Below are 27,879 nucleotides of genomic sequence, written 5' to 3' on the forward strand. Positions count from 1 at the left end.
ATAATTAAATTTTATTGGTCTCAGTGTGGAATTTGTATCCTCTCTCCTCTCTGTGTCTCCTCTGTGGGACTTCCTCACCCATTTCCTGCAAAATCGAGGAGAGGAATCAAGGAGAAGGAAGTGAGGAAAGAGAAATGAGATGCAGCCCTGGTTAAATTTCACAGGAAGTTGAGAACATTGCATCATGTCCATATATATACTTTTTTATGTATTTAAATTATATGACAATAAAAGCTTCAAATGCATAGGACAGGTTTGACAACACACTCCACTTGAACAGTTACTACATTATATTATAGGCTATATTATACTAAATGTGTTACCTAAGATTTTTCATAATGTTTTGTTTGTTTGTTCTTTTCCTGTAATTTAACTTCCTGATTAGACACAAGCAGCAGATGTGATATATGTAGAGGTAGTTTAATTTCATAACTGTAACCTAGAGGTCTAAGCACGGACTCCCAGACTTCCTTCAGCCCGAACACTTCCTCCAGCTAGCCCGGGGGGATCCCGAGTCTAACACGCCAAACTTTTTTTCACTATGGGCCACATCTTCAAACATCACACTCACCCCGGATCATTCAGCTGAGTGCATTTTATCTAATTTTGACAGAACCACAATAACTTTAATAAAACTTGAAACTTAAATTTTAGTTGTGTATCAGTGGTAGTAGCTATTACTTCAGTTTGCTGTTAAAAATAGTCCTACAGCAGTCGATCAGTGGGGCCAGTTTGGCAGGGCCAATGAGGTCTGAAAGGTTAATGTGCCATAACCATTGTTTATTGGTAGTTTTCACATTCTAGAAAGTGATGATGTCATACTCTCAGATGGGGACAAGAGACAGCTTTCCCTATTGATTACATTATACTTAACCATAAAATCTCCAAAAGGTAAATTCATTTTCAATTATTGACTAAACCCATGAACTCACTGTATTACAGCATAATTTTGCATTTTAACTATTTTAATTTTACCTGCCCCCATCTGTATTAATTAATTTTGGCCTATAGAATGTTGTGATGTCATCTGAAACCCAGTAACTGTAGATTTTCTATTCATTTATATACTGTATATGTGATATTTAGGGGTTATATGATTAGATCAGGGTTGCTCAATACATCGATCGCGATCTACCAGTCAATCGCCAAGGTCGTGTGGGTAGATCGCCGTGTCTCGTCTCGAACTCGCGTTTGGACTCAGTCTTGTCTCTCACTCAAGGTCTGACACTCAACAAGTGTGATCATATTTCATCATGGCCACTGCTGTTGGCAATAAACTTGTAGCGGGTGCAGGAGCGTGTGGGGCGTCTCACTGCAGCCTGTGCGCTCATTTGAAACCCGCGGAGACTCTACAGCACATCACAAATACATCCGCTCCCTATGCACGGCTCGTCTGCAACAGCGTGTGCCCTCGTGTACCAGCGGCATCACAGGGCAGGTTAAACTTCCTAAACATCCTACCTGTCCATCTGCCTCACGTCAGCACGCCGCCCCTCGCCTTTTCACGCTCTCGCTCCTTCCTGCGTACAGCGAACACAAGCCCCTCCCACAGTGCGGCTGATTAGAAGAGCAAGACCAAATGTGAAGCAAAAACCAGTCTAAATTTGTGTTATAGTGTTGGCACAAAGCAGGTCTACAGCATAGAGCGGATCTACAGAACAGACCTACTGCCACATTTGGCTGAAGTTTCTCTAACAAAAGTGCACAAATGCATCTGTGTTTGTCACGATGTGCGTTTGGTTTGGTAAATGTGCAGAGGCTTGTAAATATCACTGCAAAACCAGAAAAGAATGCAACTTCAGTTCGGAACTTTAAAAAACTGGTTTCAAAATCTTCCTTCACTTTTTTCACAGTTTTGTTTAAAGTGCCAGAGGAAGTTCTCTTAAAGAAGGGGTTCTCAAACTGTGGGTGAGGGTCCAAAAAAGGGGCAGTGTTACAGTGCAGTTTGCTTGGCTTTGTATTAGGTAGATCATTTTTACTTGGTCATTTTGTAAGTAACTCGCACGCTGAAAAAGTGTGAGCACCCCTGGATTAGACTATATAAGTCAGGCATGTCCAAACTATGGCCCGGGGGCCAAATGCGGCCCTCAGACTATTTTTTCTTGGCCCTCAGGCTTTCAGGTGAATTGGCCCAAATTACCTTGCGTCAATTAAAAAATATTTTTTTACTGCAAGTTTTTTTGAAAATCTACCTTGATATGATAATATTTAATATTTAGGATCTTTTATTTTATATTTTAAGGATCTTAGCATGATTAAAGACTGATGGCTCATTCTAACGTGTTAAACATGCACACATTTCAATTATTTCCTGTACTGAGCACCAGTCTACTGCCCTCGATCGGCCCTCTGCTTCGTCTGTGTTTAGATATGTGGCCCTTGATGAAAAAAGTTTGGACACCCCTGATATAAGTGGTTATTTAGCTTGTATTATCTACAGTTATTGTGATCAAATTAAACTAAAATATACAATTATTCATCTATTAAAACTGACTTTATCAGTTCTAATCATGAAAGTACATTGACCGAACATAAATATTTTTGGCTACACTCAGTTGATAGGGGCGCTCTTCAAACCCCAAACAGCGGAAATGGACAAACTAACAAACGAACTCTGTGACGTATTTCCGGTATTGGACTGGAGCGTGCATGAAGTTACAAACATGACTGAGTTAGGCCGGAGTTTATCCTACTTTCTGTGAATTAAACATTATAAATCTTTTTACAATCCTCACAGAAGATCATGTTAATGCAGAGACAGCGGATCCAGGAGAAACAGTGACGCTCCGAGAGAAAACAGTCTTTTATTTGGCCTGAGTTAGCCTCCGGAGCTAACGCGCCTCTGTCACAACAACAGCGCAGAGAAAAGTAAGAAACAGGACTTTTGTTTGACTCTTTTTCACAGCGCTGGTTTTACAGTTTTATGACAGAGAAAGAGACTTCAGATGTAGCAAACTGATGTAATGTTTGTCTATGCTGCTATATATTGTTTGAGAAATTAAAGCGCTAAAGTTTTGCACGTGTGCTGCTTGACCTTAGGCTAAACTCATGCAAATAACTGAATCAGATTAATTAAACCCAGTAACTGAAGAAATCTGATGTAACGCAGTCTCTCCACGAACCTATCTGCCAGATAAGACAGTGACTTACAGAACACAGTCAGAACTGAAGAAGACAGACAGATAATTAAATCCAAAATATTAGAGCACAAGGTTATTTAGTATATTTTTCATTGATTGTTAAAATGGGATACCGTCTATTGTCTACAGACACTACATTTGAATAAAGAATTCTTTACCATTGAAACAAGTCATATATTAATGCTATTTATGTATTGAGGGTAAGATTATATTTGAGAAATGATTGCTTTATTACAACTCTCCTCACTTCTAATGCTCAGATTTCTTGAAAAATGTGGTAAAATGATCCATTAATTTAAAAAAATATATATACATTTTATGACTTTAAAGTCATTTTCTACAGACACTACATTGTCTACGGACACTACTAAATGGTTATATGTTCCTTCTGTATCTAGCATTAAACTACTAAAAGAATCTCATGTAAAACTTTTAACAGAATGAAACTACCAACTTGAGTAAAAAAAGATGATGAAATTCCCATACTGACTAATGAGCATTTGATGGCATGGTCTGTGGACACTACAAAAATTGTGGGACAAACAAAATAACAGAACCTCCTGTAGTCTGAAATAGAAATGCATGTGATTCTGGTTGTATCAGTTATTTCTTTCTCATAAGTCATTAATTGAAAACATACAAAAAAACGTCCTACCGCAACGTTATATTTTGTTGTGACCTGCTTGTTTTTATGGAAACATTCCTTTGGCTATACTATTCCACAATATACCATAAGATGTTTCTATCTCCATGAAGAATGTTGGAAAGTTGTTTTAACTTTTCATTTCCATGAAATCATGCAGGTATGATGTTTCAAAACAGACTTTGCGAATATGAATGTTTCAAATGTGCCTGAGACTCTCGGTATAAACATTATGTCAGTATATTCCGTGAACATGTTAACCACTACATCCAAAACGACTTAATACATTCCTTTATCCATGCTGCTATTTCAGCACTCTGCACTTTAAATTTTGCACCTTCATTATTTATCAAAAATAGATACCTCATTTCTATTCTTGTTGGAAATGTATATGTCCCTTGTTAGTCTGCCTGTATATTTTGTGTTTATTTTATTGATTATTGTCTGTGTACATTTCATGCTCCATGTGTGTGGAAATGTGTGTGTGGTGTGTGTACTGTAGTTTTTAATTTGACTTTGACTTTGATAAACAGAAGTGTCTTTCAATAAAGGAGGACAAGAATAAGCTAAACAATAAGATTTGTAAAACAAATTATACTTAATGCTTGTAGTTTTGTTCTAAAAGTGTAGAAGATTTAACACAGTTAATATTAAATCTGGCATCTGTCCTTTATTTTAATCAGTAGAGACAATAAGTGACATTTATTTATTATTATTTTTCAGTTCTTTATTATTATAACATCAACTTAGTAGCTCTTGTCTGTGTCACTCCTCAGAGCGATGGCGGGGTTGGAGCAGTGGGTGAGTGACCGTCTCCATGACATCCTGGGCCTGAGCGACCGATACGTTTCTCAGTTCATGGTCGGTTTAGCGCGAAAGTCCTCCAGCGCTGACGACTTCGTCACGAGACTCCAACAAACAGGAACCATCGATATAGACCAGAGCGTCACCAGCTTTGCTCATGAGCTCTATGCAAAGGTACGGTTATCCTGTCTCCTTCTCTCAGTGAGGAGGGTGTGGGTTAGACTCCTGGTCTCTCTGAATGGAGTGTGCATGTCCTCCCTGTGTTACTCCTCCTCCCAGTAAAGATGTTATGTTTTTTTGTGTGTTTTTTTTTTTTTTTTTTGTAGATCCCTCAGAAAGCGGTTGTGGAGAAGCCGGCTCGGGCTCTGGAGCGGCAAGTGTTGGAGATGCAGAGGAAGAATCAGACGTACACTCTGCTGGAGGACAGCGACAGCGACGAAGGCGGAGCCAGAGAGACCAAACCCAAAAAGACCAAAAGAGAGAGGGAGAGAGAGAAAGAGAGAGAGAGGGGGAAAAGGAGGAACATCAGGCAGAAGAAGGACAGCGAGTCATCCAGTGAAGAGGAACTGCCCAAAAAGTAACTATCACTACTACATCTACAGATGTCCCCCCCCCCAAAAAAAACAAAAAAAACAAACGATAAAAAATTATGTCAACTGGAGAAAATGAAAAAAAAATCTGTGACGTTTGTTAATACACCTTACATAAAGGTAGTTTAGTTTTGTTCATGTCCTGGTTAAATGAGGAATAAAAGCAGCTTAGTTTCTTAGTTTGCTTGATTATATCTGTTCTTCTGTTCCTCAGGAGTGTCTCAGATCAGAAAAGCATAAAGCCGGAGGAAGAGGAAGAGGAATGGGAGAAAGAGGAGAGAGAGAGACTCCACGACCTGGAGGAGAGAGATGCCTTCGCCGAGAGAGTGAGACAGAAGGATAAAGACAAAACACGGAACATCGCTGAGCGCACGGACAAGAAGGTCAGAGAGGTCCTCTCTAAACCAATAGAAGAGTTTATCTGTGTTTTTAAAATCTCTAGAGTAGTGTTGTGCATGTGTAGTATTATAAGATAAAAATAAGACATAATGTGGTTATCAGTCATTAGGAGTATGTAATATACCAGATGATTTCATTATTTTATCTCTTTCCACCTCTCACTCAATCACTCACGCCCTCAGAGCCTGGCCAACAGGAGGAGTAGGCCCCGGGCAGAGTGTTTGAAAATAGAACTGCTCTAAATTATACAATTTATTGTTATAGCGGCTAACCCTAATAAAGTTACTATATTCTAAAAGTGCAGGTGTACTCTCAAATATGAAGTAGAAATTGTTAATATTGTTGTTGACACATCCAAATTCACTTCTGTAGATAAATTTTAACCTACAATTGTTTTTTTATTTCCTATTTGTTTCAGGCCTATGAAGAGGCTCAGAAGAGACTGAAGATGGCCGAGGACGACCAGAGAAACATGGTGGGTTCATCCTCTACTCCATCTGACCCTCTCCTCTCCATCCTCTGCTCCATCTGACCCTCTCCTTTCCATCCTCTGCTCCATGTGACCCTCTCCTCTCCATCCTCTGCTCCATCTGACCCTCTCCTTTCCATCCTCTGCTCCATGTGACCCTCTGTTTTCCATCCTCTGCTCCATCTGATCCTCTCCTCTGCATCCTCTGTCTGTCTGACCATTTCCTTTACATCCTCTGCTCCGTCTGTTCCTCTCCTCTCCATCCTCTGCTCCATCTGACCCTCTCCTTTCCATCCTCTGCTCCATCTGATCCTCTCCTCTGCATCCTCTGTCTGTCTGACCCTCTCCTCTGCTCCTCTGCTCCATCTGACCATCTCTGCATCCTCTTCTCCACTCTTCTACATTCTCTGCTTGAATTTTTCCTTTTCTGCGTTCTCTGTTCCACCTTCTTTCCTTCCTCTGTACCATCCTTTCTGTCTATCACCACTCATTTTAATATCCTCTACACACTAAAATGACCTTTCTGTGTCTTCTGTGTTGTGTGCCCAGTTGCCGGAGTTGCGAAAGCATTCACGTCGGGAGTACCTAAAGAAACGCGAGGAGGAGAAACTAGAGGACCTGGAGGCTGAGATTAAGGATGAAGAGTACCTGTTTTCCTCTGATAATCTGACGGAGCGTGAGAAAAAAGACCTGGATTACAAACGAACGCTGAGAGACCTGGCCAAAGAGTATAAGAAGGCTGGAGCGAGGGAGCAGGAGGAGAGGAAGAACAGATACTACATGCCAGAGGAGAAAAGGAGCAAAGTAAGATGCAGAAATACTAAATTAGAGTAGAACTATTTGGGAAAAATATTTATTGCAATTTTTATTTTTTTTCTGATCAACATTGGGATTAGATTTGTGTTTTGAAAATGTGATTCTGTTCAAAGTTTACATTTTAAACACGTCCAGAAGAATTGATAAAAAAAAAAAAAAAAGAGTGAAATATGGACTGACAAACAAATCAAATTTCAGAACATGTTTATACAGATCTAAACTACAGGGTTAGCAGCGGATACAAGCGCTTGAAATGAGTTTCCTCCGCAGGGTGGCTGGGCGCTCCCTTAGAGATAGGGTGAGGAGCTCAGTCACACGGGAGGAGCTCGGAGTAGAACCGCTGCTCCCCCACGTCGAGAGGAGCCAGTTGAGGTGGCTCGGGCATCTGTTCCGGATGCCTCCTGGGCGCCTCCCTCGGGAGGTGTTCTGGGCATGTCCCACCGGGAGGAGGCCCCGGGGAAGACCCAGGACACGCTGGAGGGACTATGTCTCTCGGCTGGCCTGGGAACGCCTCGGGGTCCCCCCGGAGGAGCTGGAGGACGTGTCTGGGGTGAAGGAAGTCTGGGAGTCCCTGCTTAGGCTGCTGCCCCCGCGACCCGGCCCCGGATAAGCGGACGAAAATGGATGGATGGATGGAGGGTTAGCAGTTTTATGCAGAATTAAACCGGAGAAGATGTGGAGGAAATGATGCTACTTATATTAGTCTATGTGCTCTTATACTTGTTCTGATGCAGCTCAAAATCATTTTAAAACTATTCAGAAAACGTTAATTTCTCTCCTGTGAATGTGACATAATAGTGTTGATATCTGCTCAAATGAGTATCTTAATTTCAACACTAGTTTTATTATCGCTTAGTATCTGGTTTTGAATACTTTTGACAACCGTGTTTTAAATCCCCCTGTTTCCATTAGGATGTTCCTCAGAGGGACTTGGAGCTGGAGGACACACCCATGGAGCTTGGAGGGGAGCAGAGCCGATGGGAGGAGGAGCGACTGCGCACCGCAGCGCTCAGTTTTGGGGCGAAGAGTGAGAGAGAGCTGCGTGCCCAGCAGGAGCAGGAGAGATACCAACTCATCCTGGAGGAAGAGGAGATGATCGACTTTGTCAGCACAGCCATCACCATGAAGGGAACCCTCACAGAGAAGGTAAAACACAGGGACTTGGCTTAGTGTGTTTGTTTTTAGTATTTAAAACATGATATTTTGCAAAATAGACTTTTTGGATCTTACTACTTTGTTCTAACATTGTTCCCTCATCAAAAACATGTCTGAAGAGGTTGTAGCTGGCATTCATGCATGTTTGAGTTCTCAAGCGATTTGTCCCAGGCCCTCTTTGAACCCTCCTTACAAGAGGCTCCGCTCACGAGCCTATGTCACTCATGCTGCCACACAACAATTCTCCATAAATATACAAAAATATAATTCCAAACTGTACACAGCAACTTGACAAACCTGATGTGATGTGTGGATTTATTGGTGGATGCACATTGACTGTGTTGTGATAGCGCTCTGAAGGGGGAATAACTTGGCGCGAGAGCAAAAGGAGGGGAGGGGCAGCCAAATCTAAGCGAAATTTATAAAACAAGTTAATCTATTGTTTTTGGTGAATATGGGATTTTTCAAAACAATAAAATTTTACATACATATATACATACAAAAACATAAAAATAAAACATGATGAGCTAAATCAATTAACAATTAACACCCCATAGAAGTGTATTACCCCTCTTTAAAAAACACATTGGGAAACGTGTGCAAAAAGCTCAAAATGCTTGCATGGGATCCAGAATACACAGTTTTCCAACACTTTCTGATGATGTGAGTCTGGTTACTGGTGAATAACCCCAAATTCAGATGGACATGATTGACATGTGGATTAGCCAATCAGGGACACACATAGTCCTTCTGTATCAAAACTAGTATGTCTGCTTATGAGAAAAAAATGAAAGGACAAAAATGTCACAGGTAGCTGAAAAATCAGTGAGCAACACACTAAAAACTCTGTTAATCTGAAATGTCTTAAGTTAACTTACCTGTTTGTCTGAATCTGGCCTAGGAGCAAACTGATAAAAATGCAAAGATGTAAAGGCTGGACATGCTAGACATAAAAGAGATCATCTGATAAACAAGGTTGATACTCAAAAGTAGGCCGAAAACAAACTTAGAAGAATGTATAGGACTTGTATAGTGCTTTTTTGCACACTGAAAGACGCTTTACATTGCATTTTTCATTAACTCCATACTTAGTGGTGGTAAGCTACTATTGGAGACACAGGTGCCCTGGGACAGTGAAACAGATGTGAAGCTGTCAGTCTGATCCCGTGACACCTGCAACCACAACCAGGGTTCCCATGGTCATGGAAATCCTGGAAAAGTCATGGAAATTGAAAATGTCATTTTCAAGCCTATGACATTAATGGAATTTTGTAAATGCAATGAAAGTTTTGGAAATGTCATGGAATTTTAGTATCTCTTTCACGCAGCTCCAGCGTTCTGTTAAGTTCTCACTAGGCTGTTGATTATTGTGATTATTGCTGTTGATGATTATTTCTGAATGTATGCGACTTTTGTTTAAAAGAGACAACAATAAATGCACTGACAGTATTGTGAATGTTCAAAAACTATAATCCCAAACCATAAGGTGAGTGGAAAGAGTTAATATTTCATATTTAGCCCTAAAAATCTGATTAATTCTACACATGTAAAGTCATGGAAAATTCATGGAAAGGTGAAGTTGAAAAGTTGAAATTTTGTCAGTGAAAAAGAGGTGGAACCCTGCACAACCAACACACGCACGCACACGCACAAACACACACACACACACACACACACAGCTTTCATCTGGTTTTGGTTGATGAACTGAAAAATTCTGAATGGGTATGATGCAGATGAAGGAAGTTATCAATACTAGGCAAGATGGGTGAAATATCTTGGTCAAAGAGAGAACAGCAGACCTTGGTCCAAGCAGAAATCCCTCCTCTGATCTTCGGGTCGGTGGATGGGTGCTCTAATCAAGGAGCCAGTTCGTCCCTCCTCATGATGTGTGTTTGTTTGTCAGGAGCAGGAGGAGCCCACTCTGTCCCAGGCCGATCTGAAGAAGCAGTCGATGCAGGAGGTGCGCCGCAGTCTGCCCATCTTCCCCTACAGAGAGGACCTGCTGCGGGCCATCACAGAGCACCAGATCCTTGTCATCGAAGGAGAGACGGGCTCAGGGAAAACCACCCAGATCCCACAGTATCTCATGGAGGATGTGAGTGCTTCCTGCAGCCAGAGGAGTGTGCTGCAGGCTGTAAAGGCTGCAAGGCTTCTGTCTTTATAAAGTTAATGGATTTATCACAGCTGACTCAAAAATGTGTTGAAAGTTTTATAAATCAGACAATGTGACCTAAGAAACTCCTAATACTAATTTAATAAAGAATTTTAAGGATTCCATACGTTATGGAAATCCTGAAAAAATCTGGAAAAATTTGGAAAAATTATTGTTTTTCCCAAATATGGAATTTGCATGGAAAATAAGAAAAAATTTTAAATATCTTGGAAAATAAATGTCATGGAATATATATAATCCAGGACATTTGACATTTTTTATATATATATTTATTTATTTTTTTCTTGAAAATTATTCAACTAATTGATTAAACACAATCATAATATTTGCCAGATTAATTCATAATTTGCCTAAATAAGTGTTAGTTGCAACCCTATTATAACAACACATCTGACCAAAGTCTATTTAAGTGAAGTGAATTGCCTTTGCTCTGTTCAGGGTTACACTAAAGGAGGGATGAAGATCGGCTGCACTCAGCCTCGTAGAGTGGCAGCCATGTCTGTGGCGGCTCGAGTGGCTGAAGAAACCAGCGTCAAACTGGGAAACGAGGTGAGGACTTGAACAACTTTACCATTAGAGTCTTTTATTATTTACATCACTTTTCAGTCACTTTTTAAGAGCAGCTTTGTCCTTTATTCTGTTTTGAACTATGATTTTTCATCCCTCCTTTTGTTTTTCCCCGCCTCTTCCCTCCTCCTACACTCCCTCTCTATCCTATTATTCTGTCCCTTTCTCCCCTCATTTACTCCCTCCTCTCCCCTCTACACTCTTTTATTCTCTCTCTCCCCCTCACTTATCATTCGCTTTCACCCATGTTCTCTCTCCTCTCTGTGTTTTAGGTGGGGTACAGTATTCGTTTTGAGGACTGCACATCAGAGAGGACGGTGCTTAAATACATGACTGATGGGATGTTACTGAGAGAGTTCCTGACTGAGCCAGACCTGGCCAGCTACAGGTCATCATCAAATATTATATATATAGAGAGATAAAATGTGTGTAAGGTTATTGGTCTGTCCCAGGGCAGCCGTGACTACATTTGTATTGTGTAAAAAAGCATTGTTTAAAGTGTCCATATGACACTGCTTTCTGATCTATGCTATTATGTTTCCTCATCACAAACATACGTAACCATACCAGACACTACAGATTTAGGCTGAGATCTTCTCAAACAGAAAACACTCTGCTTTGTGAGGTCATGTGGTAATACAGGAAGTGCTCCAGAAAATTTCAGAAAATATAGGTAAACATTTTTTCACATTAAATAGCTCTAGGGCACGGAGTTTAACAACAGATTCAAATTTCAGTGAAATTGGATTAATCAGGGACTACCCTCCAGTGACTTAGCGATGTCATTCTCTGGAAGAAGGACAAGAAACAGAAAGACACACCATAACAAAAACAAAACCCACACGCTGTGTCATAACAGAGTATAAATATATACACTGCTGAGCTGATCTCCTCCGTTGATGGGTTTTATGTAACACTAAAGCCACTCAACTCGGTCTGCCATTGTTCACAAGAGGCTGGGAAAACAGGAAAAAAGGGCACTTGCAGATCGCAACGGACGCACTGGACGTATCTCAAGTATCTTTCCTGAATGTCTTTAGAATGATCTTGAGCAGTATCAGAACAAGTATAAGAGCACATATATGAGACATTATGACATTATATGAGACAGACTTGTATCGAGTGTCAATACGCAGCCCTAGTGTCTTTCTAACTCTGTCTTTCTCCTGCTGCAGTGTGGTGATCATCGATGAGGCCCATGAGCGCACTCTTCACACAGACATCCTGTTTGGTTTGATCAAAGACATCGCCCGCTTCAGACCTGACCTCAAAGTCCTGGTTGCCAGTGCCACCCTGGACACAGAGCGCTTCTCCTGCTTCTTCGACGACGCACCAGTCTTCAGGATCCCAGGGAGAAGGTTCCCTGTGGACATTTTCTACACCAAGGTACTGTGGTCTCCTTCTCTCAAGCTGTTTTCAGGCCTGTCAGAACGGTGCTGGTTCCTGAAACAGTTTCACTGGGAACCAAAGTGCTTACCGGTGAACAACCCGCGTTCAGACCATTTGTGAATGTGAAACCATGACCTGTCAGAGGGTGTGGATTAGCCACCAAATAAAAACAAGACCATAAGAAAGCGGATGTCACAGGGAGGAAAATAACAATTATGGATCGCCTCATCGACACCAATGAGCATTTGTACTCATACAAATCATTGTTTACCTGCGTCAAGCTCTGCTACAACATCTGCTGTGGAGAACGCAGTATCAATGCCCGATCCAAAGATGGAACCTTACCGGGCAAACACGGCAAATATTTGGTCTCCTCTGCTGGACAGTGGACAATCTTCTTGTCACTTGATTTCTCCACCATATTCCACACACGTGTTTTCTTTGTTTATTTTACCTTGTGTGACCCAAATTAACCTGCTGACGTCTACTGTGTTGTCATGGTTTGCTTAGATTAAACAAGTTTTACTTTTCGTTTCACGATCGCCATGATTTTTGGCATGAACACGTCAGTCGGTTCAAGATTAGATGCGGGAACCGCCACCAGCATGGTTCTCTGTTGGCCCGAACTCTCTGTCTGTTAGGAGGTTGTGGGTTAGACTCCTGATAAGGGTTGCACCAATCCATCTTTTTCAGTTTAAGTACTGATATTGATATTTTGACTTTGATTATCTGCTGATAATTGACTGATAATTATCCTTTACATAACTACTGGACAACATTATATGAAGAAAACATTCAAACATTATGAGACGTTGTCGGACAAAATCAGCCTGTAAATAGTCCTATTTCATCCAGTTAAAGACCCAATTAGGAAATAACCTGAAATGATATCATAAAACCAATATCTGATCCAGGTCATTTTTCAGTATCTGCTGATATTCTATACCAATATCGGTATCGGTGAATCCCTACCCCTGATCTCTCTAAACTAGAGGTTGTGGGTCCTGATCTCTGTGTTGGAGGTTGTGAGTTAGACTCCTGATGTCTTGTTCTTGTTTTAGGCTCCAGAGGCAGATTACCTTGAGGCGTGTGTGGTGTCTGTTCTTCAGATCCACGTCACTCAGTCTCCAGGGGACATCCTGGTCTTCCTCACTGGTCAGGTAATGTTTGAACAGACACTGGACACACATAAAGCATTCTGCAAAACCTGCTTTTCTTTCCCCTCACCATTTACTCACCTCAAGTTGCATTTAGAGTGTTTTGTACATATTTGAGCTTATTTTCAAGACACTCTTATTGCCGATCAACTCCTGTTTTCACCTTTCCCTGCATACGCCCACTGCTCTGTACTTACTTTGTTCTCCAATTTGTTTTCTTAATTGGTGATACATATAGGATTCAGCAGCATCGCGTAGTAATTTTGGTACAAATTAAAACAAATTGATGTTGTGATAACGTTTACAGTGATGTCAGCTCCCATGGGACACCATAGTTTTCTAATGCAGAAGTTTGTGTTTTTTTATTAAGTTGTTTTAGATGAACATTGTGATTTAAAATGTTCAAATGATACCATACTGATCCACGGGTGACATTGATACTACACAACAGACACTTCTTTAGTGACTTTTGGTGTAAACTGTTGTCACTTGTGTTGTTCAGGAGGAGATCGAAGCGTGCTGTGAGCTGTTGCAGGAGCGATGTCGGCGTCTGGGATCTAAAATCGCTGAGTTGGTGATTCTTCCCATTTACGCCAATCTGCCGTCGGACATGCAGGCCAAAATCTTCACTCCCACTCCCCCGGGCGCCCGCAAGGTACAGCTCCTATAGAGCTAGACATGGGACCATGGAAAAGAAATGACGTTAAAACATTTAGAGTTCAAAGGAGACATATTTTTGACTTTTTATTTACCTGTAGAATAAGTATGTACATGAAGTTAAAATTTTTACATTAACATAAGGTGTAGGGAAAAGTGTTATTCTGCAGGGTACAAAAACAAAACAAAATACTTTTATTATCAGTTATGACTTTTTTTTAATTTTTATTATTTATTTACCAATTATTAAAGAAGGGACTAAGAAACTCAGTACCTGTTAACTGGGGGCATTATAGATCAATAAACCATACCATAATGTAGAAGTTATGGCACTTTCTTATGTCCACTCATTTGGACTGTAACTCATTCACTTCCTGTTGTGTTCCAGGTCGTTGTAGCCACGAACATCGCAGAGACCTCCCTGACCATAGATGGCATCATTTACGTGATTGACCCCGGCTTTTGTAAACAGAAGAGTTACAACGCTCGGACAGGGATGGAGTCGCTCATTGTCACGCCATGTTCACGGGTAAAATGCACAGCATCGTTCAAGACATGCTAAACCTCAATTCTATTCTTCTAAGAACGGGATCTTCTTTCAAAATATCTGTTTTAACACTTTGTGGGTCAAGTGAACATTGAAGTGGAGTGTTTTTAGCACTGGTTTAGGGTTGTTGTTTTTTTTTAACTGGGATTTCTCTTGGGCAAGACTTGATTTAGTTGACAAGATGGATAGATACTTTCAAAATTCAAGATCAAGTTCAAGAAGTAATGCTTTTTTAAGACTAATGTTAAATAGATGTTTCCTAACTTCACGTTTTTAACAGTTTACATAACTGATTATGTGTCGTGGCTCTAAAATCTGCGTGCTGAAAATCTTTCCTGAAAAATATTCTTGTCTTTTTTGTCACGTCTTAAAATTGAGTCTTTAATTTAATTTTAGTTTGAGTCCTAGTGGAGAGCTGTTCTGGTCCTTGTTTATTAAATGTTCAAACTTATTTAGTTCAAGCCATTTGTAGATCTTTTATATTTGAGGTGTTTTTTGGTGTTGACTTTAATAGTCTGCTCTCCTGACTTTTCTTCCAGGCCTCAGCTAACCAGCGCGCGGGCCGAGCAGGACGAGTGGCTGCAGGGAGGTGCTTCAGGCTGTACACGGCCTGGGCCTTCAAGCACGAGATGGAGGAGACCACAGTCCCAGAGATACAGAGAACCAACCTGGGCAACGTGGTGCTGCTGCTCAAGAGCTTAGGTTAGCACACAGACTGGCATTGACATTTGTTTTGACTTCATTGTGGATGTCACACTATCAAAGTGAAGTGTTACATTTATGAAGATCAACAGTAACGGCCCAACCTCCGGTTCTGGAAGTCAATTTCTCATTCTTTTTTCCCCACAGACTTTAAAAAAAAAAAAAAAAAAACTAAAAATGTATTAAGTAATTACCACAGAATCATTTATAAACCACAAAGTTATTAAAGCATTTCACAGCATTTTGCTTTTTAAATGTGCTTTTTGAACTTAAAACATCCACATAGCTGGTTAGCCTCCATATTGTCTTCTTTAAACTCTTATTATTTGAATTTTTCAAAAAGTCTGGAAACATTAATGGAAAATTCACTTCTGGAACCAGAGCAGATTGTTGAGCTCCAACTTTCCTGTCATCTGCTTGCCTCCATAGAGACACACCCCACCTGAAAAGTTACATAGTGCACCTTTATTAGCCTGTTTATTTTGCATATGCTGTGTAATAAACTATACAATAAATCACTATAGGCCTCTGCTTATAGTCACATGTAACTATGTTGCTGTTGTGTATTGTTTAGGCATAAATGACCTGATTCACTTGACTTCATGGACCCTCCTCCTCATGAGACTCTGGTCCTGGCTCTGGAGCAGCTGTACGCACTTGGAGCACTCAACCATCTGGGGGAGCTCACCAAGGTAAAGCACAGATATTTATAACAGAGATTATTATGAAAGGAACTGTATATATCCTGCACTCTTACTCCAAAGTACGATACATACTACACATACTGCAATCACAGCTGCCAGAGCCTTCACCTGCAGATAGAAGACACACACACGTTTGTCTCGTTTTCAACAGTGTTGTAACGTGTTATACATTGCTGTACTTTGTAATTTTTGTTTCAGTTGCAAATTGGCAATATTGCTCTTTACAATCTCAGTAACATAAGTCATGAAGGAAAAATATGGTTCTGAGTATCACTAGATTTAATCCAGGTCTTTAGTTGCACTATTCCTGGTCTACAGCATTGCTACAGTAGTTTTAAACAAGACCTTTCCCAGTGTAGGACTGAAAATGTGGCTCAAATGTAGTAACATGACCACACCAGTTGGGGGAGCAACAAGCTAATAGTTATAATAGCTTATACTTGAAGTCGTATTTTAGTTAAATGTGGATCGTTAGTTTATGACCCATCAGTGTAATTGTTCTTGATGCTGAGTTTTCTGACTTTAAATGTTATTTTTCTGATCTGTTTTTGTATTTTCAGTTGGGGCGTCGAATGGCTGAGCTGCCCGTGGACCCCATGCTCAGTAAAATGATTCTTGCCTCAGAGCAGTGAGTTTTACAAAATAATTTCAAAACATTGATTCGCAAAATATTATGTCAAAATATCAAAATATACCAGGAGTAATGTTTTATTTATGTTTGAGTATGTGTTAATGGGTATAATCGTGTTGCTAATAAGTATTAAAGAACTGTCACGAAGTTGTAAAAGGCAAAAAGAGACTGATAAACATGCAGGGTTACGCAAATATGTGTAAATGAACCAAAATATAACGTCACTCCTGGTATGTTTTGATTCCAGTCCCCCAAAAGTATAGTCTGTGTGTCTATATAAATGTATTGTGTGTGATTCAGGTACAAGTGCTCAGAGGAGATCCTGTCCATCGCCGCCATGTTGTCTGTGAATAACTCCATCTTCTATCGGCCCAAAGACAAAGTGGTGCACGCCGATAACGCTCGCATGAACTTCACTGTGCCCGGAGGAGACCATCTAGTGCTGCTCAACGTGTACAACCAGGTCTGTGCTACTAATACTACTGCTGCTACTACTACTACTGTCACAAACATTATTGCTACCACAACTAATACTACTACTACTGTCACAAACACTACTGCTACCACAACTCACGTATGAGCTTCACAGAAACTGCTCAAAAAAATGTAATGAACACTTTGAAAATACGTCAGATCTCAATGTGGAAAAAAAACGTTGTATATCTATACAAATATGGAAAGGGCAATGGAAATAAACAACAGATGCACTAAAGCGGCACCAGAGACACAGCCCCTAAAACAGGACTGGTTTTGCTTGTGGAGGTCATTTCAGGTTTCTCCCTCTTAGTCTTTTTTCTCTGGTTTTCCACTAGTGCTGCTTTGGCTACAGTGATCATCACTACTCGGAGTATGAGGTGATTCTTTAACCCTACAGAAGCTGCACATTTTGTCCAACTTTTCAGGGATAGTACATGCGGATGTGTCGTTACAAGGAGATTTAATGTGTCTCCAGCACAATTTCCAGAACATGGATATTTTAGGAGACAGGCATTTAGTTTACGCACAAACCTCTACTGACTACAAACACCAGTCTGACTGCCATTAGGTATCAGGATGAAATCCTTGAACTCAGTGTCAGACTCTGCGCTGGTGCAGTAGGTCCTGGTTCCTCCTGATGCACGATAATGCCCGACCTCATGTGGCAAGAGTCTGCAGGCAGAACCTGGAGGATGAATGGCCCTCACGATGACCTGACTTAAACCTGACAGAATGCCTCTGGGACATAATGTTTGGGTCCATCAGGCAGCTCCAGGTTGCTCCTAAGACTGTACAGGAGCTTAGTGATGCTCTTACACAGATCTGGGAGAACATCCCACAAGACTCCATCCGTCATCTCATTAGGAGCATCTCACGATGTTGTCAAACATGTAAACAAGCACATGAGGGCCACAGAAAATATTAAGAAGCATTTTGAGTTGCAGAAATGACATTTTGATAAAATGAACTATTATCATTATCATCATCATTATTATCATTATTTCACTTTGATTTTCAGGGTGTCTAGAAAATGAAGCCCTCTGTGGCTGGAATTGTTATTTTCATTAGGAGCATCCTTTTGTTCCTAAGACATTGCTCTGTCCAGATTTGTATAGGTATACAGCATTTTATTTATTTATTTTTTTTCACATTGAGGTCTGATATGTTTTCAAATGTTCCTTTAATTTTTGGGGGGCAGTGTACTACCTCTACTACTATTAATACTACAAAACCAATAACAATTATGAAACCTACAGAATGCCATCATTTCATTTTTCCATGAGATCAAATGTGGGAAGCTATTTACCACAAACACATTTTGGCATGGCATTACCTAATGTGGTTGTGTGTCTATGATGAACTTCTGTGTTTGACTTTAAATATTTTTGTTTATTTCATCGAAAAAGTCTCTAACTGAAGTGTGTGTTTCTTCAGTGGGTGGAGAGCGGCTTCTCCACACAGTGGTGCTATGAAAACTTCATCCAGTTTCGCTCAATGAGAAGAGCGCGAGATGTCCGCGATCAGCTCGAGGGTCTGATGGAGCGCATCGAGGTGGAGGTGGTGAGCGCGCAGGGCGACTGTGTGCCCATACGCAAGGTAACCCACAAGCACACAAAAGTTAAATTCAGTGTAGGTCTATAAAACAGAACAATGTAAAAAACAACACATGACTCTCTAGTAGTCCATAAAATCTATGTAGAAGCTTAAACTTCCCGCCAAATTACACAAATTATCATTAATTTAAGATATATTTTAAAACTTCAATGGATGTAGTCCCAGCATGTAGGGAGAGCCAAAGTTGTTACAAATACTGATATTAAGATTAACATTTTGAATAATAAAGTAGCCTTGTCAAAAGTATCAAAAATCATCTAAAACAAGTATCAAAACTAAATACAAATTTTTTGCCGTTGTCAATACAAAAAAAAGTCCCATTAACAGGACAGAAATGAAGTTTTCCTGAATAGCTTTAGACTGATGTTGAGCTGGATCAGAACAAGTAGAAGACACATAGACTAATATACACACATGAACACTATGAACCTACTGCACCACTGACCATTACACACGTATAAGACACATGGAAATAGAAACAAAACTACTAAATCACATTCTATTGTCTAAAGAGTGTTTTTTTTTTTCTGTTATTATTATTATTATTTTTTTTTTATGATTGTGGTATCTGAATCGGTATTGAGTATTGTGTCTGTTCTAGTACTGAAGTCATGTCAGAAGGTTTGAACCTGACCTCGTAGTGTACGGAGTCGTATGTTTGTTGACGTGTTGCAGATTAAACCTGATCTCTGGTCTAAAAGCCACGTTTGGCGCATCACTTCTTAAACTGTGAATCATTCCATTGTTATTCCCGTGCCTCTGTCCTCTCCTGTGGCGCTGGAGCTTGGGTTTCTCCTCACACACGATTGAAATGGTAAAATGTGTCAGCCTATGTAAGGATCATGTTTTGGTCTTTGTTTAGAGACACTAGAGGTTGAGCAAGTCACCCAGGTTATAAAAGCTTTTACTGTGGAAACGAAAGAAGCTGCTATTAAAGTGCTTTATCTTCAACCACACACAAACAGCCACGTTGTTTGTTTTTATTTCACTGAAGATTTCACAAGACCCAAAACAAAAGGAAGCGTCATGCTTCTTGGATACCTTTACACTTCCAGTCAAACACTTGGAGACACTGTTTCATTTATGTTTCTCCTTTATTTACTCTGTAGATTCTCACGGACGGCATCAAATCTCTGTAGTACACAAACTCAAAATAACTCCAAACATGCTTAAGATTTTAGATTTTTTTTTTTAATATTACCCTTTGCTTTGATCAGTGCTTTGACCTTGTGTGGCACAGCTGTGAAGTGAAAACCATTTCAACTCATTGAGAGAAAGGACAAGGGTTTGCAGCTCTGTCCACAAAGCAAATTGTGGAGACTCTGAGAATTTGAATCTAAAATATTTAAAGGTGCGTTGTGTAACTTTTCTGGTGGAGGACCCGTCAGTTGCTTTTCTCCATGGAGATGTTAATGCTTTGCTCTTTGAATTACCTTGTGTACAGATAGTGCTGTACATGTTTTATATACAGTACACACACAATGTTTCACAGTATGGAGTTAAACCTTTCTATCTTCATGGAGATCAAAGCGGACCAAGTTACAGGTCAGATCTGTGGACAGGTGACCCACAGAAAGGTATTTTTGAGCTATAAAACTACCTGTAATTGAATAAATGTAAAGTAGGACTGTTTAATGTCACACTGTGGAACATTCTAGGCAGAGCAATGACAAATCCACAGAAATAAGCAGGCGACGGACCCGGTCGGTGATAGTCTGGGGAGGCAGATCCATGGAGGGAGCTCAGATCCTCTACCGGCTAGAAAACGCCCATCTGACTTCCATTTGGTGTCGGGATGAAATCCTTGAACCCACTGTCAGACTCTACACTGGTGCAGTAGGTCCTGGTTCCTCCTGATGCACGATTTTGCCCGGCCTCATGTGGCGAGAGTCTGAAGGCAGAACCTAGAGGATGATGAAAGGATTGATACAACAGAATGGCCCTCACGATGACCTGACTTAAACCTGACAGAACACCTCTGGGACATTATGTTTGGGTCCATCAGGCGCCTCCAGGTTGCTCCTTAGACTGTACAGGAGCTTGGTGATGTCCAAGCAAGAGCAATAGCAAATTCCTCGATATAAGCAGGTGACCGACCTCCTACTAAAAGTTATAGTGCACCTTTAACTTCTTTCCTTTGCTACATAATTCCATATCTTGCTTCATATATTAGATGTCTTGTGTGTGTATCTAAAATGTTTAAAATAGTAATCACACAAAAAAAAAAAACATTAAGCGAGATGGTGTGTCCAGACTTTTGACAGATTGTGTAAAAGTTAAAGTGTTGAAGTGGCTGTATCCAATTTTATGTAGTGCTGTCAAGCGAAAAAAAAAATTGAGAGATTAATTAATTATGATCTGTAGTTAATTAATCTAATTAATCTCCTTTTTAATGTCACCTAAAAATTGCTGAGAAATGCTTCAACTTGAGGTATTTTCATTTGAATTCATTATTACATTATTTTCATACTATCATTAACGTTTATATATATATATATATATATATATATATATATATATATATATATATATAGTATGTATATAAGTATCATCATTATTACTATTACTAATGTGCACAAATAAACTCAACTTTACAACATATAAACATCACCACTCTAGAGCCACATCAGCTGTTTGACATTATCATGTGTTTAATGCAGTTTTGTGCAAGTCTCACAGAAACAAAACTTAAAACCGCATGGCTCATTTGCATAAACTAAGTGGACAGAAAAAAAAAACAAACGCTCTTGTGTCGTTGATGTGGTTCAGCTTCTACTAAAGGACATGACTCAGTGGAATATAGATGTTCTCTCTGTGACAGAGGGATGATGATGCTGAAGGTGAGTCTGTTCTGTGTCTGTGTCGCGATGTTTTCAGAGATCAGACGTGTGCAGGTTTATTGCAGATGCGGCGAGAACGGGAATGAAAATTAGGCTACAATTCTTTGCGGGAGCGAGTGGAGCAGGACTGTGTCCTAACAACACATAAAAACAGATTTTATAATAAGGCAACTCGCATACAGAAACAGTAAAGTTAGAGATTAAAAATAAGATTAACGTGATTAAAAAACATGACACACTAAATATGACTGTAATTAATGAATCGCAATTAACGTGATCATTTGACTCCCCTAATTTTATGTTGATGTTTTTTAGGCAAACTGTGTCCTGCTCCACTACAGACACTAGTTTATTGTATAAGCAGCTCTTGAGGTCAAAATCAGTCTGTTACTCTCGGACTATTATAAAGCATGTTATTGTAAACTCTCTAATCAGGATGCATACGGTAGGTGAGGAATAACTTTGGACCACCGCGAACAAATGAATTAGGTCTGTTTTTCACGTTTCATAATAATAAACACGCCGGGTTTATATGGCGCTTTTCACGGTAACTCAATGACATGTCACAGTAGTAAACACAAAACAAGGACTGACAAAACCAGTAGCGAGGAGCAGTCAGGTGTGAGGGTTACAGGCTCTGAGGGAAAGGTGAGTTTGGAGATTGTTTTTTGAAGGTGTTCAGTTCAGTGAGTCGCTGATGCGGAGGGGGAGACAGTTCCAGAGGGCGGAGGCAGTGACGGTGAAGGCTCGGTGATGGTCCGGTGCTTGAGTGAGGAGGTTTGACTCACCTGATCGGAGGCAGCGGGAGGAGCGGGGTTATGGAGGGCTAAGGAGATTCCATAAGTAAGACGTGTTTTGGTGGCCTGTTCCGGTGTCTCTGTGGCATCTACAGATATCGGTTAAGCTGATATCCTGGTTGGGCTTTGAACTTTCATTCATACTAAGTGGTTCTGTTGTGGTTTGAAGGATAAATAACAGCTGCATAACACAATTCTCTTTGGTATCGTTTAATATCGGATAACAGCAGGTACTTCTCGAAAATGGCATCAGAGCTGATGCATCCTTACCTGTACACGTGCCCAAAAACGTATGTATGAATATTACAGATTGTGATTAATTCTTTGGCATATTGCCCAGCTTTACAAGTTAGCTCAGGAAATGAGCAGTGTATTTAGATGGCTGCAGTTTCTCAGTTTTTGCGTGATGTTTCAGTGACTATAAACGTGTTGAAATCTTGTATCCTGTCTGTCTGTATCTATATTCAGCTCTGTATTAGATGGCTTAAAGTAAAACCCCAGTTCTTCCTCTTTGTGCAGCCTCAGTGTTCAGTGCAGATAATGCAGATGTGACTGTTGCTGTCATTACCAGATCCCAGGTCCAACCCAGTTTCTGTCTCTGACTCAGGACTCAACGGTTTACTTGGATTAAGTTCTGGTTCAGCCCTGAGAAGACACTGTTAAAGGGCGGTACCATTTAGGTTTGATCTTAGAAAAATATAATACGTAGAATTAATACCATGACGCTATTATGTAAAATGAAACGAAAATAAACTCATTAGTCTGACAAGAAGGCTCTGAACTTTTAAAGAGTTTAAACCCCAGGCCGCTAGAATTAATGAAATTATGTTAAGTTATAAATAAATTGGGGGTGAGACATTAACACATTAATTACAATAAATGTATTAAAAAGAAAATAATGCATTAAAAATATTAACATATTTTATCGCAGTTTGCATGTGCACCATTTGTCACTGCACCATGTCGTGATACGACAGTTATACTGACGCACACAGTTCCACATAGACACATAGAACATAGAATCCCAAGATGGTGTCGAGTTGTTTTCAGCGGTCTGTGCTCATTGGCTCATGGGCCCAAAAATTATTTTCTCTTCCACATTTACTTCCTCAATCCGGGTGAGCTCTTCCCACCCGTGACATCTGTAGAGCGGAGATCTTACAGAGATCACATTTAAGAGCTTTGAAGGTTTTTTATTTTATTTTATGTTGTGAAAATAGAAAAGAATCCCTGCAAAATTCGTCCTTTGTGAAAGTTGTTGATGTCCTGTCAGAATATGGGCATTTTGAATTCCCCAAAAATGCTTTATACTTCAATGGGAAAATTCTTTCTGGACCCAAGCTCCCAAAGCTGCAGTATCTGGAGTGACCACTAGTCTGTCTAGAGCCAGGACAGAGGGGGCCTTATCCAGTTTTTATTATAGATCCATGCTACAACAACAGCGGAGCATGAAAGTGCTCTGGGTCTGCTGGACAGTAAATTTCTATTCAAAAAAATGACCTGATGGAAGTATTAACGTTATTTATTGCAAACTGCAGAAAAAAGTTTGCAGATCACAGAAACACCTCAACCCTACGATACCATTTAAACACAACATGTGACAGCGAGCACAGTTCTGGTCTGAGTACAAACTAGAGGTGTCAGCTGCCCAAACTCCAACAAGACGATCTTCAGGAAGAAAATTAGTTACCTTTGTTTAATATTTAGAAATGAAATGCGATTTATTTTTTCACAATGTTTTTCCAGACATTAAAAGAGTTTTGAGTTTAAAAGTCTGTGTGATTTGATGAATGGCAACCCTAAAATAAATACAATTATATCAAAGAGGTGACTTTTTTCAGCTTTCTACCATGTTATAACTTTGTTCTCTCATTAAAAATATGCCTGTTTGAGTAATCTCTCACTCCTTACAGTTAGCCATAAGATTCTGTACAAGGCTCCGCCCACAAGCCTGTATCACCCATGCTCACGAAGCGACAATTCTCCATAAATACACAAAAATATGAGACAAACTAAACATAATAACTTGACAAACCTGATGTGATGCTCAGTAGTTTCTCACACTGATTGTGCTGTGATAGTGCTCTGAAGGGGGGAGTGACTGTGGAGAGCAAAGGGAGGGGAGACTCAATTTTTGGCATGTAAATGTTACTTTTATATTATATTACGAATCTTTGAATGAATGTCTCCCCATGTTGTAGACTGGGTGCAGCTATAGTGTCCCGGGAGATGGGACACTAATGGGAGACACCGACTCACGTCTCCTGTTGTTGTTTGTTTCAGGCAGTCACAGCAGGATACTTCTACCACACGGCGCGTCTCAGTAAAGGAGGATACAAAACCGTGAAGCACCAGCAGACCGTGTACGTGCACCCCAACAGCTCCCTGTTTGAAGAGCAACCAAGATGGCTCATTTACCACGAGCTCGTCTTCACCACCAAGGAGTTCATGAGACAGGTAAGACTCTTAGACTACATTCACACTGCAGCCTGAAGTGACCCAAATCCGATTTTTTGGCTCCTATGTGACCTGTATCTGATCTTTTATTGACAGTCTGAACAACACAGATCCAATTTTTTCAAATGCGACCCAGAACACTTTGAAATGTGCTCTTAAAATCGATACATATCTGATCTTTTGACATGTGACTTCAGTCTGAGCAGCCAAAGCACATCCATCCACACGTTATCAACAAGACACAAATGTACACAAACGTTCTTCTCGTCATACGAAAACAGTTAATGAACTCCGTGTCACTGAAGCAAAGAACATCGCTATCCCACCACTCTTGGCTACATCTCCACATCCACATGTTCCTTTCAACGGACTGTCCCACAAAACACCACGGCCCAAAACTTTGTCCTTCTCCTTTTCAATCTCCTCCTTAAAACAAGTAAGTTGTTCATGTTCGGGCTCCGGTACAAGAGGAACTTTAAAATCTCCAGGTGTTCAATGCTGCGTCCATGTTTGGACAACTTCCGTAAACACAGAGCACACTCACTGTGGTTGACGTCGTCGTGTCTCCAGTGCACATGCGGGACACTTGTACTGTTCACACTGGAGTCACATACAAATCACATTTAATTGGAAATGTGAACGACCTCGCAAAAACATTGGATTTCACAAAAAAAATCTGAATTGAGCGTTAAGCCCTGGCAAAAGTATCGAAAATCTGATATCAACATGGTATCAAAACTACTGTAAATTCCGGACTCTAAGCTGCAACTTTTTTCTCACACTTTGAATCCTGCGGCTAATAAAACGATGCGGCTTATATATGGATGGATTCTTTGTTTGGCACATTGTCCGTTCATATATAGAGTCTGTGGTTTTGTAACACCGCAGATACACGCAGCCTGAATGCAGAAAACGCTGTTGTCTGTGCGATTACATATGGATCTAGGGTTCACATGAAGTTCCTACACTTGCTCGCAATATTGTCAGCAGACTCAAATAGTTTATCGGTGTGTGATCAAATAAGTCCTGATGCTAAATTAACATTAGTGAGGGAGATACGTCTTACCGTCTGTGTAAATGACGAGAAGAAACATCTCAAACTTCAGTAGCCGGACATCCACTCACACCTGATTGATAGAACTAGCCCCGCCCCCGAGAGAGTCTGAAATCTGCTGAAATCCTACAAGACACTGACATGATACAGACAGAACAAAGACTTTTTATCAAATGTCTCACTTTCACTTTCTGCAGTGTAATTCATAAGCCTAGTATCAACTGTGTTTGAAGGATTTCTCACACACATATATTTTTATACTTAAACAGTTCTTAATGTAGATGAATTGAGGCTTGGCAAGATCATTTATACATTTTTAAGTTTTTAGGGATGCATTGATCCAGCTTTTTCACTTCTAATACTGATATCGATACTTTGACTTTAAGTATCTGCTGATATTGTGGCCATATCGGTTTGTCAAAGCCTGATCCTTTCAGATCTCAGAAGCTCAGCAGGGCCGGGCCTGGTTAGTACTTGGATGGGAGACCACTGAGAAAATCAGGTGCCACAGTGGGTGATAAACTACAATAGTGTCTGGCCACCACCGAGTATTGAGTGAATGAATAATGCTCTGGAAAGTGTCTTTGAGTGTCCAGAAAAGCGCTGTATGAAACTGATGCATTATTATTATTATTATTATTATTATTATTATTATTATTATTATTATACCCATACTGACCGATACCAGTTCCTTTAAACACAGTTAACTCGATCACACAGGAGATCCAGTTGTGTTATGCAGCTGTTATTTACCTTCAAATAACTACTGAGCTAAAAGTTCAAACAATATGGGAGAATCTAGGCCAAAATCAGCCTAGATTACATCATATTAAAGACCCAATATCGGCTTAACTGATATTTTGGAACCAATACCTGACCCAGCACATTTTTCAGTATCAATGGCAATATCCGATCCGAATTAGTTTTGCAGATATGCAAAATGGGACAGTTCAGTTTATTATCTGTTAGGTTTTAGTTTTAGCCAGTATTACCTAACATTCAATAAGAGAAAAAGTCTAAAACACACGACCAGTCAAAATTTTGATCACACTTTTTCATTTTTTTTTTGCTACATAATTCCATACATTTTGCTTCATATATCTGATGTCTTCTGTGTGCATCTAAAATGAAGAAAGAAGCATAACAAAAATAAATTAAAAAAATGAATGTGAGGGTGTGTGCAAACTCTTGACTGGTCGTGTGTGTCCTTATATTAACAGTATTTTTGTGCTGACTCACAGGTGATAGAGATCGACAGCAGCTGGCTGCTGGAAGTGGCTCCTCATTATTACAAGAGCAAAGAGCTGGAGGACAGCAGCACCAAGAAGATGCCCCGGAAACAGGGCAAGACCAAGGACGAGCTCGGCTGAAGCTCCGCAATACGCCTTTAAATGGACTTGTGCAGAGAGCGGACTGTACATACTAAAAACTGTCGGAGAAAACAAAGCTTGAATCTGTTTTTTGTAAAAATTTCAATTAAAATTCATTTCTAAAAAACACTGTCTGTTTTGATTTGTCCCTTTTAGGCTAGATCTGCACCAAAAACTGTATAAATGGACATGGTTAACCCGCTAGCTGCCGTGTGCCAAATAGGAAGTGAGTAAGGGTGCTTCTGGCTCCAGTTCACTTTGTATCGAAAAATCATTGCCGCCCTCTTGTCATTTTGGTCTTAAAATGTACGCATTACCTCGCTCCACATGATCCTAGGGTTTTTATTTCACTGTATTGTCTCTAAATGAAGGCATAAATAAAAGACTAATCAGGTGCCTTCTTTCTTTGAGTGTTTACAACAGGTTTGAGTGACAGCACTGCTAATCACCCGCTCCCTGCCAAACCAGCGGTGCAGACGGGAAGGGACGTTCCCTTCAACAGCCGAACGCCGTGGGTGACGTCACACTCCCACAGTCCACGTCTGTACGCAGTCTGGTCTGCACTCGCTTTATGTATCAAGCAATAAAGATTATATCACTAAATCTTTTGTAATCTTAGTTCAACTTTTGGATTATGTGAAGTATTATTTAAAAACCATTAAAGAAAAAAAAACCATAAAAGAAAATCATGACATAACTGCTTCACTCCTCAGAGCACCAGCCAATG

General features: G+C 40.2%; 1 protein-coding gene and 1 pseudogene across 1 annotated transcript; both read left to right on the forward strand.

The window, feature by feature from the left end:
- Window positions 1-4,560: 4,560 nt before the first annotated feature.
- Window positions 4,561-27,411, forward strand: dhx16 (DEAH (Asp-Glu-Ala-His) box polypeptide 16). The gene is given in 21 exon segments (XM_055163797.1): window positions 4,561-4,761; window positions 4,914-5,164; window positions 5,392-5,560; window positions 5,995-6,051; window positions 6,595-6,849; window positions 7,774-8,007; window positions 9,920-10,111; window positions 10,628-10,738; window positions 11,029-11,144; window positions 11,932-12,142; window positions 13,207-13,305; window positions 13,805-13,957; window positions 14,348-14,488; window positions 15,046-15,208; window positions 15,783-15,800; window positions 15,803-15,900; window positions 16,473-16,540; window positions 16,844-17,006; window positions 18,455-18,616; window positions 24,555-24,728; window positions 27,024-27,411. Coding segments are annotated over 21 exon segments (3,162 nt in total). The 5' UTR covers window positions 4,561-4,563; the 3' UTR covers window positions 27,153-27,411.
- LOC129411958 (5S ribosomal RNA) lies at window positions 26,179-26,296 on the forward strand (annotated as a pseudogene).
- Window positions 27,412-27,879: the final 468 nt, after the last annotated feature.

The sequence above is a fragment of the Boleophthalmus pectinirostris genome, unplaced genomic scaffold (assembly GCF_026225935.1).
Source record: "Boleophthalmus pectinirostris isolate CB_2022bp ecotype Guang Dong unplaced genomic scaffold, ASM2622593v1 HiC_scaffold_6, whole genome shotgun sequence".
Taxonomy (NCBI): Eukaryota; Metazoa; Chordata; class Actinopteri; order Gobiiformes; family Gobiidae; genus Boleophthalmus; species Boleophthalmus pectinirostris.